General features: G+C 42.7%; 1 protein-coding gene across 1 annotated transcript; it reads right to left on the reverse strand.

Annotated features, from left to right (window-relative positions):
* Positions 1-1,672: 1,672 nt before the first annotated feature.
* Positions 1,673-16,380, reverse strand: pfkfb3 (6-phosphofructo-2-kinase/fructose-2,6-biphosphatase 3). The gene is made up of 14 exons (XM_078282035.1): positions 16,151-16,380; positions 11,767-11,892; positions 11,415-11,511; positions 11,236-11,302; positions 10,902-10,976; positions 10,554-10,610; positions 10,098-10,222; positions 9,253-9,460; positions 8,289-8,435; positions 8,077-8,181; positions 7,502-7,631; positions 6,521-6,648; positions 5,705-5,875; positions 1,673-3,273 (listed from the first exon to the last, which is right to left on the reverse strand). Exons 1-14 carry the CDS (start codon positions 16,230-16,232, stop codon positions 3,220-3,222), a joined length of 1,572 nt encoding a protein of 523 aa, XP_078138161.1. The 5' UTR covers positions 16,233-16,380; the 3' UTR covers positions 1,673-3,219.

The raw sequence follows: 16,380 nt of genomic DNA on the forward strand, positions 1-16,380 counted from the left end.
ATTCTGGGTTTAGGAGTTTTTCCTTGGTTATGCACTATCCTCCAGCTAGGATCCATTAACACTAAGTTCCATGTATCCCATCTACAGGCCAATGCTTTAGCATCTACTAGGCTTTGTTTTGATGCTGTCGCCAGGCCTGCTAGTGGTTGCTGAACTATCACCTCCTTTCCTGCGGCTAGGTCAGTCAGAGGTGGATAGTATTTGTACAGCCCTGTCAGGATTTTTTCGCTTGGATTGTATTTCAGTTGCGCTCCTTTAAGGGAAATGGAAAGTAGTGCTGGGACTTCCGGGTGGAACGCCGCCAAGATGGCAGCATAGTGAAAGCTCTCCCTATCGGTGACTTTCCATCTTCGCTCATTATTTCTGCTCTGAACTCATTCCCTGTCTCGTCTAGTTCCGCTTTCACAATGAGTCTCGAGTCAAAGCTTTTGCTTTCCAGCTCAACTGCCTGTAGGCAAGCACTTTTCAGCTTTTGTTATTTTTTCAAATGATGCAACTAAACTCTTCAGTTCTACTAAAAAGTCCTTAAATCCTTTACATAAGTAAAAGTAGCAATACCATAATGGAAAAATAGGATAGTTCTGCATTCAAAAGTTTACTTCAGTAAAAGTATAGAAGTATCAGCAGTAAAATGAACTGAAGTATGAAAAGTAAAAGTCGTCATTCTGTCAGAGAGTTAAATTATTGAAGCATGAACCTGTCAGAAGTATTTTAATGTTGTCGGTCTAACTGCTCCAGATACTGTTGGGGAGTTTAAACTCTAACAATGCAACATATTTTATGAGCTTATCGTATGTTTTGCGTGTAAAACCTTATTCTGCAAAGTAACTAGTAACTCCAGCCGGCAGATAAATGTAGAGGAGGAAGAAGAACAAGATTTCCCTCTGAGATGTAGAGGAGGAAAAGTAGAAAGTCTCACTGGATGGAAATACTCAAGTAGAGTGACAGAACCTCAGAACTGAACTGTACTTGAGGAAATGGACTGAGTTACTTTCCACCTCTGGTCACCATCGGCCTGATAAGCAGCATGCGAGTTACAATGTGACTCATGAATCAGATGAATGAGTGAGTGTGCCGGAGCGCTGTACAGAGGTGTGAGTCCCAAGTCAGTCTCAAGTCTTGAGGCACAAGTCTCAAGTCAAGTCCCAAGTCTAAATGTAGATTACCAAGTCAAGTCCATGTCATTAATGTCAAGTCTCAAGTCTAAATGTAGAACAGCAAGTCAGGTCAGAACAAATCAAGAGTCCAGTATCAATTTAATATCTTAAAGAAAACTAAATATCTAGGACTTTTCAATGCAATATGGTTTTAATAGGATAAAAACTTGGTAAGAGCATCATGAGTTTGATTTCTATAATCAGTTTCAACTTCAATAAATTCAATCATTCCATACAAATTCAGAAAACAGAATTTAAATTCAGTCGTCTGCTGGAACAAATCTCATCACTTTCAATCTAAGTCATTTACACAAACACAAGATCTCAAGTCAAGACTTTAGAAACCTTTTCAAGTCATCAAAGTACAAGTCAGAGTCAAGTCCCAAGTCACCAGAATCCAAGTCAAGTCAAGTCTCAAGTCTTCTCTTCATGCATCAAGTCTCAAGCTATTAAAACTGACTCGAGTCCAAGTCATGTGACTCGAGTGGAAACAGCAGGACACACAGCAACACTCATAGTTTTCCCAAAGTAGATTTATTGCTCCAGCAAATGCAAAATACAATATACAGTATAATATATTGTCCTCCTCTCTCAGATCATGCATAGTGCTTGCTCCAAGCTGTCATCCAAATCTACATAAAAATAAATAATATCATAAAACAGTTCTTACAAAAAACAAAATTCAAGTATCAGAAGCAAACGGATTAACAAAAGTGTTACTGCCGTTCAGAGATCGGTGAGCAGTTTCTACATACTTTTCTGTTTTTTTTTTTTTACAGACGATGCTTCCCACGAATCATTTGTCTCAAAACACACAAATGTTCAGTAAAAGACTCCAAAGAGAGTTACTGTTGGTATCCCAGCATCCCGCCCGCCTCCCTTCATATGTACACTAACATTTACAGAGGATATTATTAACAGCACGCGTTGTTATAACAAAAATATAGATGCTGACACTTGTGCGTAGCGGACAATAAAAATAAGTCAAAGAAAATAAACTTTTCCATCAGCGGAGTGAACTTGGTATTAGCTGAAATGCACGTATAGCGTCGAAACTAAACACAATGAAAAATAGATATTTAAAACAGAGAAAAGTGAAATATTGAAATAATATCGTGATCAAGTGAAAACGCTGGGCTTGCAGGACAAGCACTATAGGCACTAAAGGCAAAAAAAAAATTAAAAAAAAATCCCCCCCTCCGTTACTCTGGATGGAGTGACAGTCACAGTTACTCAAAAAAACAAAAGACGACAAAAAGAAAGAGTTAAGATCTCCTCATCCTCGCTGTGCAAAATAATCATTTCGTTGCGTGTTAGCGTGAAGGCGGCAGCAGCGGATCACATGACGACGCTCGGTCTTTACACGCGATTTAGAAAATTTTTTTTACAAATCATTGAAAAATGCCTGGAGTCAGAGCTTCCAAAGAAATGCCTAAGAGTTTACACTGTAAACTAAATCATCCTTCTTTTTTTTTTAATTAATAGAGCAACCATGAGCGCGCATGGTCGCAGGGGGGAACGGGACACAACCGAGATCTTCGCAATTTTTCCGAACAACGAAACCAGAAGAAGAAGAAGAAGAAGAAGAAGAAGAAGAAGAAGAAGAAGAAAGCGGCGTCCCGTACAACAGGAATGACTGCAGATTTAAATTCCCCGCCTTTTTTTTCCCAGTCTGAATGAATTACATCACGTTACAAGTTTCTCTTGTAAGTCAGAAAAACGCAGCTAGAGATTCGTCGGTCTCAGGGAGCGAGAAATGTCCGAGGATGGCGAGGACGACGGGGAAGAGAGAAGAGAACCTGAGAGTTTTCTTCCAAAAAAAACATCTCATAACATGATTGACAGCACAGAATTTAAACAATTACACTCCGTTTTAAAGGATAGTAGGTAACTTCAGTCCTTGGATGACAAAATGACAAAACAAGACATGATCCTCTACATTTTAGAGATCGAGATGTCGCGTTTTTTTTTTTTTTTGGAAGTGAACTCTTCAATTTCACTTTGTTTTTGTAGGTGATCCACTTCCTGGGTCTGCGATGTCAGGTGACGGATCGGTGCGATCTCATTGGCAGGGCTGCAGGACGTCGTGGCGACCGGCCGAGCTTCTCCTCAGGTTCTGCAGAGGCAGAAAAACGCACCAACAAGGTCAAGAAATGGGACGTTTTCCACATTTACTACAAGCTTCACTTATGAAATGAAATGCACATCATATGATATTAATAACAATGTCCTTGTGTAAATGTTCCTGGCCAAAAAACACCCTGCATCATGTAGTGTAATCCCTAAACCACAAGTTACATCATCTGTCTTGAGGCAGGATATTAAGCCGGTATATTTAGCGGGTGTGAAACCTGCCACTGAGTTCATGAGTGTGTGAGCGGGTTGTGTGCCTGGACGAGTTAATCCTCCTGGGAACATGAATGGAGCTGACAGGGTTAGCCTCTCAACACATTCAACCCAGCCAAGCTTCATCCACACCACTACACTACCAGATGAGAACGCTCTGTTTTCTACGGCGGCCATCTTGGAGGTCTTCAGCTCTGTGAACAGCTGACTGTGTTTCTGTCCATCTCAACAGAATTGAACAGACGGTTAATTTCTGTCTGTTTCTGACTGAACTGATCATTTCATCACTGATCCATCTGATTGATTTAGTGTTTAGATAATGTCAGCTTGTTAGCTAGCTAACCATAGTATCTGGTCAGCTAACATCACTGTCTTGTTGTTAACACATCTGATTAGCACACTAGCTAACGTAGCTAGTAGCAGCTAGCGTTAGCATGTTCACATTAACATCAGTGTGTTTGCCGGCTAGTTAGCTAGCTAACAGTTTGTTCAGGTTAACTGAGCTGACTCTTCTCAAGCTACAACTCAGAGTGTTTTGGAGTAGAGACTAGGGCTAAAGACAAGACAGTTTACTGTGTCACAGTAACCAAATCCACCTTATCACACTATTCACTTTTACTGAGAACGTTACTGAATGGATCTACAGATCTACAGCTCTCTGCTTCTAGCCTGGTTGCTACAGATTTACACTTTATTTGTGTTTGCTAGGAGATTTATGAAGCATCTGCAAAGCCTCTACAGTGTGTTTACCTTTGAAACACTAAGAGTGAAACCACTTTCAGATAGTGGAGGACGGTTCGTCTTTAAGCGGCAGCACAGGAGAGCAGAACAGAACAGAGACAGGACAGCATGAGTCAGCATGGAGGCCAGCAGGCAGCAGAGTAACTGAGTGACGACCGACCGGAGGAACGACAGGAATGTAAACGGGGAAGTGACGCTGACAGGCATGTGAGTTCCCCCGAAATAAACATGAAAAGCTTTCTTTCTTTTTTTTTTTCTTTTCTCATGGGCGGGGCGTGTGAATTCACTCTACTGTTGAAAACAATGTGTGGTTTTCCCGGGGTCAAGTTTGGGCCAGTACACTTTCGCAACAACTTATACAACAGAAATGTGACTAATAATTACAAGAATTTATAAAGAAACATGAACACAAATATGACAATTTCTGAATTTAAGGTGTGCAAAATGTGCATCGTTATCTCTCTACATGATTAGCTTTACAAGTAATAATAAACTTTATTTATCTTGTACTTTTTTGAAAAACAGAAGTTACATTATAAAAGTGTGATTTAACACTGTAGAAAGCAACAGACAGTTTCTTTTTTCTCAAGAAGTAGACTGGGCGGGGGAACAAACGAATGTCAACACCGAACATGATGTAACTCAAGATATGGCAACAGGAGAGAGAGGGGAGAGAGAGACAAGCACAGACACTGTAGAGAGCGAGTACTTACAGGCAAACGTTGCCCAGCCAATGCTGTAGGGTGGAGAGGAGGAGGAGGAGGAGGAGGAGGAGGAGGAGGAGGAGGAGGAGGAGGCAGAAAGAAAGAAAGAAAGGAAATTAAAAAAAATGGTGAATACTGAGAAGTGAGTGAACACACATGCAGCCTGTGCAGAGTGTGTCAGACAGGAAAGAGGAAGGAAGTGGAGAGCTGTTAGTTCAGAGTGAGAGAAAAACGTGACGTCTCATGTTACAGAATGAGTCAATACTGAAACACTTCTACAGACTTTATCTTAGATAAAGTGAATGACAAACATCAGGTTAATTATTAGGCTTGGACCAACTCATCGGTTTGCTGATATTTTGTTAAATATATCGATGTATAATGATGGAGGTTCGATCCTCCCTGATCACAGCTAAATAAAAACAGTCTTGAAAGCCTGACGTGAAGTTGTATATTTTAATTTGATCATGTTTTTAGTATTTGGTTTTTGTTTTTGCTTCATTTAAAGGGAGCAATGTATGACAGTTTCTCTACCATTCAACAGGCGTCCCATGATAACCCTGATGAGAAGAAAACTCTGGGGGGAAACACTGAATATTTGCAAGTTTTTGGCATGAAAATGGTCAAATTACAAGATTATCAGCACAAAATATTGGCTATTTACAAACCGATACTGGTCGAACCCTAGTAATTCTGATCATAAAATGTTTGGAAATGGAACCTGGGTGTGTGTGTGTGTGTGTGAGAGAAGCGCACCTGTCCGGCCAGGGCGAGGTGGGCGGGGCTACAGAGGCCGGAGGCGGGCACCTCCTGGATGGAGGCGTCGTCCAGGTCGTCGATGCGAGGCTTCTTGATGTTGGACTCGGGGCTGGTGAGAGGAGTCACACTGTTCCTCCTGAGCAGCGTCCCAGGACCCTTCTTCACCTCCTGGGGGGGTGAAGAAACATCACACTCTGTCAACAAACTAGACGTGGGGTCAGAAATCACGCAGTAACAGTGAGGTAACAGTTAGCAGACGACGCAATAACCTTGTGAATCCAAAACTTTGAGCTTGAAGTAATAATCCGCGACATTTTCGTATAAATAAATGTCTGTTTTGCTCCTCTCTCTCTGCTCAAAGACAACAGTGATTCAATCTATATCCAGTTCATAAAGCTTTTCCATTATTCTCTGCTGCACAGGAAGTGATGCGTTTTACGTTTCCGGTTTGTTCGGAATCAACAGAAGAAGAAGAACTGGGTAGTTAGCATGAGCAGTGATAGCCACCATGACTGAACAGACAGAGAAGAGAGAAACTCAAACTGCATTGACAGAAAATCCAAGCTCCGCCCACGCTGTTTGATTGACAGGTGATCTGTGGCAAGTGCAGTGCAGAAACACCACAGCGATGGCAGCTTAGCAACAAAGTTAAGCAAAAAACGAGGATTTGGCGGATTACCACTTTAACAGTTCAACGCTGCTGGTTCTTTTTGAAACTTTTAGAAAAGCGTTGGCGTCGTCTATGAGAATTAGACCAGATGTGACACGACTGCAGGTCCTGCAGGGCGGGGCGGACGGTCAGTCAGGACTCACCTCGGGTCGGTCTCTGTGGGTGTTCACCGCCTCCACATTCAGAGAGATGGACTCCACTTTGCACCCGTAGGCCACCGGGGTGAGCTTCAGCACCGTGTGCAGCGGACACTTCAGGTACGGCATCTCGTCTGGGACACACAGGTCAAAGGTTAGATGGTACTGAGCTTAGGCAGAAACAGTGGTAACTTACAGCAGAGTGCCGTATTATTAGCTAATATTATGAAGCCTGGCACTCTACTGCTACTAGCTTAAAAAACACAATGTGCTCACACTAAGTTATCTAGGTTAGCTAGTTAGCTAGCTGACCTTCAAGTTCAAACTATAGCCATACTAGCCTATAGCTATCTAGGTAAGCTAGTTAGCTAGCCCGCTAACTTAACAAGATCATAAATGCTATGGTCATGAATTAATGAAAAAAAAGTCATTGCCATTTATATTTTGTATTTATATTTTGACCAGAGTTTCTTCTTTGCCATCCAAGTGTGCCAGTTAGCTAACTGAGGTTTAGCTCAACCAATCAGATTATTTCTGCCTCTGAGAAATTATTATTTAATTAAAACTCCAAAGCCAATAGAGATTGCAATTGTAATAGCATGCTTTATGAAGCAGTAGATGTCAGTCCAGCCTGAGATTTAGTTTCCCTTTAACTCAAAACAAACACTGCAACATCATCTACAAACCACAAACCATGGCCATGGCATTTTAGCTGCGTTCCCAACATGACTTGAAAATGATGAAAACTACAAATTTTGCCAATTTTATTTAAAATGAATTTTTCATTCCCAACATACTCTCCATACACTTGATTTCATGTATTTCCTTGTTGGTGACATCAGAAAATCAGACAAATCCCAAAGTAGTGTTTACTGCCTGAAACCTGCGGTAAACAGTATTTTCAGGTAGGAAGCAGCATGAATGCGGCATGAGAACGGCGGCTGCAGCTGACCAGACCAGAGGGCTTCTGGGAGTTGTAGTACCCACCTGCGCTCTTATCCAGGAAGTAGGCCAGCAGGCAGCGCATGACGGCCTGGTGACAGACGACCAGGACGTTCTCCTGCCTCTCCAGCTCCATGATGACCGGCTCCACCCGCTGCACCAGGTCCTGGTACGACTGCAGACGGGACAGAGGAGCGGTTTACTGCTTTGTTTACTTGTTTGTTAGCTGTTTATTTGTCAGATCCGAGACACCAGAGAGCCAGACTGGAGACAGATTAGCTTTTAAAACAGAACCGAACCTTTTGTCCACAGAGACTGATGGAGGCCGGAGGGCGAAAACATGCCGGCCCCGTTAATTAGATTAAATCTTTTTAAAAATATCCTAGCTGTCAAGTGCGACCCCATTCTTTTGAATAAATGACATCAATGTACCTCAAATATCAAAAGCATGTGAATTAGGGCTGCACGATTAGGGATGAAATGATCATTTTGAGGATTATTTTGCTAGATGCTGCATCATTTGCCTATTTTTAATTACAGCGGACATTCTAGATGAAATGAAATGCTCCAGTGTGTGTGTGTGTGTGTGTGTGTGTGTGTGTGTGTGTGTGTGTGTGTACCTCTCCGGCGGGGTAGCGGTAGTAGTATTTGTCCTGGTCTCTCAGATCGAACTCCTCCGGGAATTTCTCCTTCACCTCATCGTACGTCATCTCCTCACACACTCCCTGGACAAACACACAGTATTTCATGTTAGTGACACCCAGGTGAGCTGCTGTGGCGTGGTCCGGAGTGTGTGTGTGTGTGTGTGTGTGTGTGTGTGTGTGACACTCACCGCGTCGATCTCGTTGAGGGCCTTCCACTGCTCGTACGGGACGCCCAGGTCCTCGGCGGTCTGGATGCTGCGGCACAGCTGGCTGGTCCAGACCTTCAGGTCCTTCAGCTGCTGCTCCTCCACAAAGCGAGCCAGGGCCGCCGCGAACTGCAGCGGCAGAGAGAGTACAGCTCAGAACCTCAGCAGCTGCAGCGATCAGTCTATTGATCCATTAGGTGATTGATCGACAACGAAGAGGTGTGTGACGAGCTTATCTTCCTTTAAACCTCGAAACCTTCCTGTTCTCCGGATTATTGATTAGATGATTAGAGCCTGTACATCCATCTTGTGTTATTTTATCATTTTTATTCATACTTCATATTTTATCGCTCTTATTCTTGTTCTGTTATTCTTTTTATTTATTTATCTTGTGTGGTTTTTATTGCTATTTTACTTATTACTAGTATTTTTAATTACTTTTCTGTGAAGCACATTGAACTGCTAGTGCATGAAATGTGCTATATAAATAAAGTTTGACTTGACTTTGAGAGATTTGCTGCTTTTCTCCGTTTCATCTCATTTTAAAATGAATACTTTGGGTTTTTTGGCTGCTGGTCAGACTGAGGAAGAAATGTGAAGAATCACTTTGGACTCTGGGAACTGAGATGGGCATTTGTCATTATTTTTTTACATTTTATAGACTAAATAATTAATCAGTTAATTGAAAAAATAATCCATAGATTAATTGATAATGAAAATAATCGTTAGCGGCAGCCATAGTTCATCATTCAATATGTCTAAAATATAGAGGATTGGGTCTGTAACAGTGTCGTCTTACTCTTCTCTATAAAGAACCGTAATTTGTTTTGAGCTGGTCTCAAACAGCTGACTGGTCATTCTGGATGAGCTGGTCCCGCCCCGCCCCGTCCCGCCCCGCCCCGCCCCGTCCCGCCCCGCCCCGCCACGCCCCGTCCCGTGTTCGTACCTTCTTGCCGCGCGGCGACAGCCCGGCGTCTCCGCCCAGCCGGCCCTGCAGGTTGTCGGTGCTCTCCCCGTGCCGGCACAGGTAGATGGCGCGCGGCTGGACGTGGATGTTCATCAGGTAGTAGACGATCTTGCTCTGGATGTGGTCCTGGATCCGGTTGGCGAGGAAGCGGCGGCCCACGTCTATCACCTTGATGAAGGACAGATCCCTGCAGACAGAGAGGGACGGGAAGGAGGAGGGACAGGATGAGGAGGACTTTACGTTTTGGGAATTGAGCTGATGAGCTAATTTTCAGACTGTCCTAAAAAGCTAAAGAGTTTTATCTCTTGTAATTAAAAAAAAAGTTGTAATATGGGGGAAAAAATCATGTAGAAATCATGTGTGATGTGTCAAATGAATTATAAAAGTGAATCGTTTGGGACAGGAGACACTTGGGAGTTGCACAGAGGGGAAAGCCAGTATTTTTTTTAGATATATACATATATATATACAGTATATATATTTATTTTGTTTTATTTGTTATTATATATTATATTTATTTGAAGTGTTTCTCATTTTTGTGCCTTTAGTGTTACTTGGTTTGTGTTCTTTTGTATGTATATGTGTATTTAGATTTTTTTGTTTCTTCTTTCTTGTCTGGAGACACACAAAAAAAAAAGGAAAATAAAAATATTTAAAAAATATCTAAAACACACAAAAAACTTTATCTCCTGTGCTGAGAAAAGTAATATTGATACAGAAGAGGAGGATGAATATTTGGTATGAAATCTAAACCCAAGTTTTAATCTTTTAAAAGTGTGTGTGTGTGTGTGTGTGTGTGTGTGTGTGTGTGTGTGAGGACTCACCTGTCGTACTGGTCTGGGTCCAGAGGCTGGTAGCTGGCTTTGTAACACTCGATCCTCTTCTGGAAGTCCAGCATGGCGTCGGTCTTGTTGCAGTCCTGGTAGTCCGGACACGACACCTTCACCTCCTGCAGGGAGGAAGAGGAACGCCTGATGCCGTCAAGTCGTCAACCGTTAGCGTTGTTTTACATCTTTTCACACACACACACACACACACACACACACTCTAAATGTATGTGAAGCCTTGTGTTTTTTCACTTAATGTCACATGTACCCAATATTGGTTTAAAATGAGTTTGTTTTTTTATTTTTTTTATTTTATTTAATTTGAAAAAATCACATACCAACCAATCACACCAATCCACTTTTTGCTGTAACTGCGACTGTCTGTGCTTTCTTTAAATAAAGATATTGAGCCAGAAAAAAACAGGAAATAAAAAAGGAAATGGACAGACTCACCATGATGTTGGAGGCGATGACGCTCGGGTCGTCGCACACCGACTCGATGAAGAAGATCTGGACACGGGAGGGAAAGTCGGCGTCAGTTTCTGACACGCAAACACACTGGTGATGACGCGGCAGAGAGGCCCCGCCCACAAAGAGCGAAACCATATTCAACTTCTATTAACAAAACAATAAATCATCACATCAAATTATCAGAACACAGAAAAAACGATCATAGAAAATGTAAATTTTTTGTTTTGCTCATAGAAGTTGAATACGGTTTTGCACTTCTTATCACGTCACGCCGTTCTCGTCTATGTCACGCCTCACCCCGCCTCCGCTGGTAACCATAGCAACGCTTACCTTGAAGCCGTTCTCGCTGCCGAAGTGGAGGATCATCTCTCGTCTCTCCCTGGTCGTGTTTGTGGCATCGAAGACCTGAGCGGAGAGAGAGAGAGAGAGAGAGGGAGAGAGAGAGGGAAAGAGAGAGGGAGAGAGAGAGAGAGAGAGAGAGGGAGAGGGAGAGAGAGAGGGTGAGAGAGAGGGAGAGAGAGAGAGAGAGAGACAAAGAGAGAGAGAGAGAGACAGAGGGAGAGAGAACGCACATCGAGGTTTCAGAAGACGATCGATTTCAGAAAGCGTTCGTCTAACAGGACACTACGCGGAGTGATGGAGTGATGCATGATGGGAAACTCACCGCGACTTGGCCTCCCTCGTCCGTTAAATACGACTTGACGTCCCTCAAGGCTGCTAAGGCACACTGCCTGAAGGAGACACGGCGGAGACTTGACTTTTGTTTCATGGTTTAAAAAAAAAGACTAGTGATGTGTGTGTGTGTGTGTGTGTGTGTGTGTGTGTGTGTTGCGGTGGACTTACTGCCTGATTTTCAAGGCGTTCTCATTATCAGGCTTGAAGAAGTCGTAGGAGCTGTAGTTCTTCACCGCCTCCCTACGGTACTCCCCCACATTGAAGACTGCACACGCACACACACACACACACGCACACACACACGCACACACACACACACACACACAGGAAGAAGAACCAACAAGTGTAAACACAACGTTTTGGAGGCAGCAATGTGAGACGGCAAAACAGCAACGAGGAGCAGAACGTCTCGGTCTAAACGAAGCTACTGAACAAACTGTGGGAGTGTGTGTGTGTGTGAGTGTGTGTGTGTGTGTGTGTGTGTGTGAGTGTGTGTGTGTGTGTGTGTGTGTGTGTGTACCTTTGGTGGGCATGCCGATCCAGTTGAGGTAGCGCGTCAGCTTCTTGGACATGTAGGTCTTCCCTCGAGCCGGCAGGCCGACCATCACGATGACGGTGGGGGGGTTGGCGAGGTGGGGGCCGCCGCCTGCAGGGGGGGGGGGGGGGGGGGGTTAATATGATGCTGACTGTGCCTGATCACAACACTGCAAAAAATACACACATTTAATAGAGCATTGAGTCTTGAAATCGTATTTTTTTCTTAAAACGGTTGAAAAAATTCTTCCGTTTCACTTGTTTCCAATGTAAATCAATGCGAGTTTTCTTGAATCAAGTCTCATTTTCTTGATACGACTGGAGTCTTCTGACACTTGTTTCTAGAAAATCCGGGTGCAAAAAACATCCAAAAAACATCCAAAAAACATCCAAAAAACATCCAAAACGATGCAAAAATGATGCATTGGCAGCAAGTGACCCGGCTGGTAGAATTGTTCTCTTAGGTCTATAGGCTAAAATAAGATTGTAAGACTGAATGTAATAATAATAATAATCTTTATTTAGGCTATATAGCACTTTTCAAACTAAATCACAAAGTGCTTCACAGCCAAGAAAAATAAAAATGAACGCTGACAAAAGGTCGATAAGACAGAACAATGAGGCAAAAACCAGTAAAAACAGTCCGAGCCGCAGGGACAAAGTGGAAGTGATGAATAAAAAAATAAGACGAGGAAACAAGAGTCAAGTGGATACAGAAAGGCCTTCGGGTAAAAGTAAGTTTTAGGAAGTGATTTAAACGAAGACGCTGACTCTGATACTGATTCTGACAGATTATGAGACCAGAAAACCAGGAAAACCAGAAGAGCGGCGTGGACTGAAGCGTCTCCTCGCCGCTCCGGGCTGAACAGACCCGTGTCGTCTGCTGAGGCCAGACGCCGCCATCGATTCCACATGGCCGCCTGCAGTTTGACCCAGTTCTGCCTCCCACGCTGTGAACACACTCTGGAGCGGCGCTGGGTCACCCTAACCCTAACCCACGTGAATTTAATGAAGTTGAAACTGATTCTAGAAATCAAACTCATGATGCTCTTACCAAGTTTTTATCCTATTAAAACCATATTGCATTGAAAAGTCCTAGATATTTAGTTTTCTTTAAGATATTAAATTGATACTGGACTCTTGATTTGTTCTGACTTGACTTGCTGTTCTACATTTAGACTTGGGACTTGACATTAATGACATGGGCTTGACTTGGAAATCTGCATTCAGAGTCGGGACTTGACTTGAGACTTGTGCCTCAATACTGAGACTGAGACTGACTTGGGACTCGAGCGAAGTTGACTCGGTCACACCTCTGGAAATTGTGAATCAAAGCGTCTGATTCTGCGTCTCAGTTGACTGAAGCAGTGAATACTTTGGGTGCTCACTTTGGGTCAAAAGCTTGATTGAAAAAGGTGAAAACGCTGCTGTGCACCTGTCAAGCAAAACAAAGAAAACACAAAACATGAAGAAACTGAGATGAAAAATGACGAGTGAAGACGAAGAAAAGTTAAAGCCCAAAGTGCTCCGATGTCCTGAAACGTTTGCTTTAACTTTTCTTTGCGTCCACTTTTCATTTCAAATTAAAACCACCCTTTGTTTTCTTTTACCATCTCAGCTTCTACACGTGTTTGTTTTGATCCTGACAGGCTGCCCCTCCCTCCTGCTGACGGTGTTTCACCCTCCGGGACGTCCCGCTCAGCGACTCATCGCTCAATCGCCTAAATCCCTCCTGAGAGCTTCACTCGCTCTGATCCTGTTTACACAACAAACGGAAAAACGGATCGAGCCGTTAGTCACTTTCCTCCCTCCAGACCTTCATCCATCTCTCTCTCCTCCTCTTCTCCAAAGAAACACACTTTTTTAGGCCTGTAGTGTTTTCAGAGGGGGAAAGTAACTCAATTTCCTCAAGTTCAGTTCTGAGGTTCTGTCACTCTACTTGTGAGACTTTCTACTTTTCCTCCTCTACATCTCAGAGGGAAATCTTGTTCTTCTTCCTCCTCTACATTTATCTGCCGGCTGGAGTTACTAGTTACTTTGCAGAATAAGGTTTTACACACAAAACATACGATAAGCTCATAAAATATGTTGCATTGTTAGAGTTTAAACTCCCCAACAGTATCTGGAGCAGTTAGACCGACAACATTAAAATACTTCTGACAGGTTCATGCTTCAATAATTTAACTCTCTGACAGAATGATGACTTTTATTTTGATACTTCAGGTCATTTTACTGCTAATACTTCTATACTTTTAATGAAGTATTTTTACATTATGGTATTGCTACTTTTACTTATTAAGTAAAGGATTTGAGGACTTTTTCCACCACTGTTTCTTACCAACAGTAATGATTCAAAAGACTATGCTGTGATTGGTTAATTGGCTGGAATTTTGATTGATTGATTGAGGCCTCTGTAGGTGTGCAGATATCCTGACTGCTTCAAGTAAAAGTAAAATGACTGATGTAAAAAAAAAATACTCCAAAAACCTACAACGACACCAAACCCAGTTCCTCGAGCCTCCTGCCTGCAGAAAGCAGCAGCAGCCTATCCGGATACTGGGAACACTGGTGACCGGCGGCCCGCCACTGGGCGGCTCGCGCCATGCAGACGCACCGCGGAGCGACCAATCAGAGAGCGGTGCGCATTCATGGAATCTCTCTCTCTCTCTCTCTCTCTCTCTCTCTCTCTCTCTCTCTCTCTCTCTCTCTCTCTCTCTCTCTCTCTCTCTCTCTCACACACACACACACACACACACACACAGAGGTTTGGGGCCAGGCAGGGCACCGTGGTAACCATGGTGACCGGAGCTTCGTCACGCTCCAGTTCTACAGTGTGTGTCGTGCCGCGCGTACTGATGAAGCGCCGGAGAGAGATCAATGCACCGGCCAGATTTACCGCAGGTTATAATAATAATAATAATATTAATGCTAATAATAACAATAGTAATGATATATTTGTAAGGATTTACAAAGTGCTGTAGGGAACTAGCAAAGCTACTTAAGAAATCCTACAGAAGGAATTTACTATTTTATGCAAGTGGGTCAATTTCAATGCAAAAATCCGGGTCTCTTTACTGAGTGGAAATATAATGTATATTTGACACTTTACAGTCCGATGACGTCAGACAGCAGCGACCTGTTTCCACTTTCAGGGAGAATGAATGTTTGGCAAAATCAATATCTGAAGTGAATGAACAAATCAATACACTTCAATGGGTGTGAATGGATTTAACCTGGATATGATGTGTCGTGTCAGATGAATGAGAGCGACACCGACACTACATGTGTGTAGTGTGTGTAGTGTCTCACCAGTGTGATGACGAGCAGGTGATTCACCTCTGACAAAAATAACCTAATCCTAAAATACATTTTAGAAGGATGCGACACAAACATCACAGCAAAACTAAAAGTCCCTGTAGGAATATTATAGAGATACCGCGAGAGATAAAAACACAGAAATACTGAGTCAGTGGAGGGTCTGAATACATAGCAGCAGCACACACACACACACACACACACACACACACACACACAGATACATGGGAGTGGATGGGATTCATTTTTTGAAACGTTGGTTAGTTGATGATTATTTTTTTTTATATATAGAATACCGTAGACACACTGCAAGTCCTTATAGTAATGTTATAGTAATGTCATAGGAATGCTATAGTGATACCCAGTCACTATTGAATACCATAGACACTGTAAATCACTATAGCAATATTATATAGGAATATTACAGTGATACAGTAAGAGATAGAGACGTGATCACCACTGAAAACCCATACACAAGCCATAAGTCCCTAAACTATTATTATAGGACTATTATAGAATGATGCAGTAGGTGATAAAAAAAAAAGAGAAGCGTGGTCACTAATGGGTACCAAACCAAAAGTCCCTTGAGTAATATCATAGGAATACTGTAAGAATACTATAGAGATACAGCAGGAGATATAAAAAAAGAAATGTGGTCACTAATGAGAACCATTAGACAAACCATAAATTCCTGTAGTATTATTATAGGAATATTATAGACCGATACAGCAGAAAATAAGGAAGAAACCTGGTCACTAATTTGTACCATAGACAATCATTAGTCCCTTTAATAATATCATAAGAATACTATAGGAATATTATAGGAATACTATAGAGATACAGCAGGATATATATATATATAGATATATATTAAAAAAAAAGAAACGTGGTCACTATTGAGATAGAGATAGACATAGACAAACCATAAATTCCTATAGTATTATTATAGGAATATTATAGACCGATACAGTAGGAGATGGGTACCACAGACAAACCTTCCTTTACTAATATCATAGGAATACTATAGAATACTATAAGAGTACTATAGGCGGTACCTCTGCGCGGCACGGCCGGCCGGTCACCCTTGGAAGACATCCAGATCTTTTGGATCCTGTTCTGGGTCAGCTCCCGGGGCATTCCGCACCTCCCGGCGGACAGACGCGGCAGAGGAGACCGGAGCCGAGGCGTTAGATCCCGGGGAAACCTGCGGCGGAGAGCCGGTGTGTGTGTGTGTGTGTGTGTGTGTGTGAGCAGGAGCCGATGTTACACACTGAGCCGAGCAGAG

This window comes from Centroberyx gerrardi, chromosome 24, assembly GCF_048128805.1.
Source record: "Centroberyx gerrardi isolate f3 chromosome 24, fCenGer3.hap1.cur.20231027, whole genome shotgun sequence".
Lineage (NCBI taxonomy): Eukaryota > Metazoa > Chordata > Actinopteri > Beryciformes > Berycidae > Centroberyx > Centroberyx gerrardi.

Coding starts and splice junctions, on each gene's coding strand:
- pfkfb3 (XM_078282035.1), bottom strand. CDS start 16,232: ATGCCCCGGGAGCTGACCCAGAACAGGATCCAAAAGATCTGGATGTCT. Junction 10,977..11,235: donor ACGAGGGAGGCCAAGTCGCG/GTGAGTTTCCCA, acceptor CTCTCCGCTCAG/GTCTTCGATGCCACAAACAC. Junction 8,182..8,288: donor CCCTCAACGAGATCGACGCG/GTGAGTGTCACA, acceptor GTGTTTGTCCAG/GGAGTGTGTGAGGAGATGAC.